The following is a 3223-nucleotide window of genomic DNA, read 5'->3' as shown; positions in this document are numbered from 1 at the left end:
GTGATTGTCTCTTGCTCCGATCGTGGTGATTGTGAGGGGTTCTTGACCTTTCCCCGGCGGAGAGCCAAAAGGTACTCTAGTGGATTGCTCGTGGCTTATGTGGTCCTCATCTTGTGTTGGTTGTGCGACACCCTATTGAGGGTTTGGCGTGTGAACCTCTAAGTGAGTGAATCGCCACAACGAGGACTAGCTTGCCGGCAAGCAAGTGAACCTCGGTAAAAAAATCATTGTGTTCATCATTGATTCCGAGGTGATTGGTCTTCATTGTTATTTATCCTTGTGATTGATTGGTTCTTTCATCTACACGGCGGTATAACCTTCTTGATCACTCTCTTTACATTACCGCAAACTAGTTGTCAAGCTCTTTAGTGTAGCTAGTTGTGAGAGCTTGCATGCTTGGTTGGTGTGACTCTTTAGTTAGGCTTTGAGAGCACACTAACATAGAGTAGTGTCATAGCTATTGTGTGAATAGACACTATTTAAACTAGAATTGTGATAGGTGGCTTACCTTTTGAGTAGGCTAGCGCAATATTTGCTTCGCCTTATAATTGTTTAACCGTTTTATTAAGTGTTGTTATAAAAATTCTTAATATACTATTCATCCCCCTCTAGCCATTAGGACCTTTCAGGTACCTAACATTAAACACAAGGAGGAATCAAGTCAGAACTCCAAACAAATCCCATGATTCGTACACATGCAGGAAATTAATAAACAGATATAGTACTTGGCTACTTGCACTCTTAATCAATCCTATGTCGCAAATTCCATCTCTTGATATTTTTTTGCCATAATAATTCCCCGTATTCTATGAGTAAGGCGCACCATGACCATAGGTCTTAAAAGATAAAACAGTTTAAGAAAATAAACAAGTGAAACAGAGGTCTCTCCTCCTAGTAATATTTACCAACTATAATACAAAAGAAATCCTACTAGAAAATCCAGAGCGTATCTCTATGATACATCGCAGATGATCTCACACAGAAGATTTCAATTATGTGGGAGCACATCAGCATTAAAAGTTCTGAAAGAACAAAAGCAGTCCGATCGAACCCAATAAATGTTTTCAACAGATGATGTAAATTAATTAAACTCTAATAAGAAAGGCTAAAACCAGAAAGTAGTAGGTATTTAGGTGCACCAGAAATTAGCCCAAATGATGCTATCGGTTACAGACTTACCATAGTCCTGTCGACTACAGATCACTAAATTTGAGACACCCCATTCAACAATGAACTAAGCCACAAAGGCCGGTCACTCACCTCTCGATGCCGCCAGTGGAGCCAAACTTGGTGCGAGCAATGAGGCCCATGGCGCTGGTCGGGAAATCCGTGGCGTTGTACACGGAATCGTCGAGCTGGATCACCTGCAGCGAGGAGATGAACGGGCCGGCGTCGGTGTAGTCCGGGTTCACCCCGAGACATAAGCTCATGTTCCTGCCACTCGCAGGGAACACGCCCTCGTAGGACGACGCAGCTCTGGCCCGCGCGTCGTCGGTGGTGTTGACGGCGGTCCAGAAGGTGCCGTCCACGATCAGGTCGAAGACGGGCGGCGGCGGCGCGGAGGAGGAGGCGAAGAGCGCGCCGTAGAAGAAGATGGGGCGGATGAGGTAGCGGCGGTTCCGGTCGACGGGGAGCTCGTAGCAGAACTTGGCCCCGCGACGGAGCGGGAAGGTGCGGAGCGTGGCGAGCGTGGGGTCGACGAGGCCCGGGAGCGAGACCGCGCCGGGGGTACCGGCAGAGACGTAGTCGCCGTCGGGACCCCAGCGGAGGCCGCGGCCGTCGGTGATGGGGGACGCCACGCCACAGTTGAGGAGGTAAGAGAAGCCGCGAAACCCCTGAGCGACGGGGAGGAGGAGGAGCAGGACGGCGGCAGCGGCGGCCACGAGGTGGGAGCGGGCAGGCGGCATTTTGGTTGGGCTTTTTCGCTGGAATTTTGGGTGGGAATGGAAGGGAATCGGGTGTTTTCGCATTGTGGAGCCGTGTGTAGGTGAGGGCGGCAGCAGCGCAGGCAACTTGTCGGCGGGGCAGCGTCACACAAAGCTCCTCCCTCCCCTAGTCTGTTGCTAGAGCATTCGTCGTGGAGGCTCACCGGCTCGTTGGAGGCGGACATGGCGCACGGTGCAGGCGAGTGGCGCAGTGGAGAAGAAGCACCGTAAATAGATTATTTTTTTTCGTAAGGGGGCACAGACAGGAGCGAGCGACGCACGGTAGTGGTAGCGGTAGCGATAGCGAGTAAGGAAGCCATGTCTGTCCGATCCGGACACCCTCACGAGTGCATTAGGGTTAAAAAATTTGTTCCACGGTGACATGACATGTCCGGTTAGGCTATTTCTTATATTTTTATAAATTGATGAGTTAGATATTTTAGAGTTAGATCGGGTTACATTACATGTAAAAAATTATAGCCTGATTTCAGCCGATGTACTAATAGGTCGAATTAGACAGTGTTTTTTCAGACTAATCGGGTTGGTAGTTCCATGATCAGGTTTGATTATGTTCCTTGATTTCCTTGAATCAACCACATCGAGAACAGTTCAACTTCTCGCAAGAAAAAAAATGGAGTGTAGTCTGGTCAGCAAGTTTAGGACTGGTAAATAGCTGGAAATTTGGATATCCAAAGTAGCTGTCCAAAACTAATTATATCCTTAAAATAGGTACGGTATACGACGTAACCTCTAAATCAAAGCTCTTCATTTTTTAAAGTCACCACGTTAGCGCAACAACCAGAAAAAATCTCGCCAAGTTATTTTACTCTGGAGTAGGAGTGTAGGACCAAAACCAGAACTGATTCACTATCCGCAACGGACATGAATTGAACGACTTTTTCACGCTGTGATTTTATCTCCATCCTCAATGGCTGTTTTCCATCCAAGGGCTCCAGCATTCCTCGTCTAAAGGACCAATTGATCTGAGGAGCTATTTGATCTGCGCTCTCGACATTCTGAAGCTGTGGTTGGCTTGGATCATAAAGGACCAACTGGTGATTCTTCATGGAGATAATTCCTACACTGGGAAAATGAGTCGTTCCTTTCTTGGCTCTGAAATTTTCTTCGTTCCCTATTTGACACTCACTTCAACTTTCATCCCTAATTTGACACTACCGCCAAATCCGTTAGCTAACGGTGTTAACTGGTTGTTAAAAAGACGTTTTTGCCCCTAGAAAAAAAAGCGGCGAAGCAAATTTGAGAGGAAAAAAACCTGCGCCTTTTTTTTGCAGCTGTGC

The 3223-nt window shown here is 47.4% G+C and overlaps 1 protein-coding gene across 1 annotated transcript; it reads right to left on the bottom strand.

Annotated features, from left to right (window-relative positions):
* Positions 1-1256: 1256 nt before the first annotated feature.
* Positions 1257-1907, bottom strand: LOC136510834 (uncharacterized protein At1g24485-like). Its single transcript, XM_066505156.1, has one exon. It carries the CDS (start codon positions 1905-1907, stop codon positions 1257-1259), a length of 651 nt encoding a protein of 216 aa, XP_066361253.1.
* Positions 1908-3223: the final 1316 nt, after the last annotated feature.

Source organism: Miscanthus floridulus, chromosome 16, assembly GCF_019320115.1.
Source record: "Miscanthus floridulus cultivar M001 chromosome 16, ASM1932011v1, whole genome shotgun sequence".
Classification (NCBI taxonomy): domain Eukaryota; kingdom Viridiplantae; phylum Streptophyta; class Magnoliopsida; order Poales; family Poaceae; genus Miscanthus; species Miscanthus floridulus.
Note: the sequence above shows the minus strand (reverse complement) of the source record. Positions and strands in the feature narration are given on the sequence as shown.

Bases quoted from the DNA above. Each gene is read 5' to 3' on its own strand.
- LOC136510834 (XM_066505156.1), bottom strand. From the start codon at position 1,907: ATGCCGCCTGCCCGCTCCCACCTCGTGGCCGCCGCTGCCGCCGTCCTG.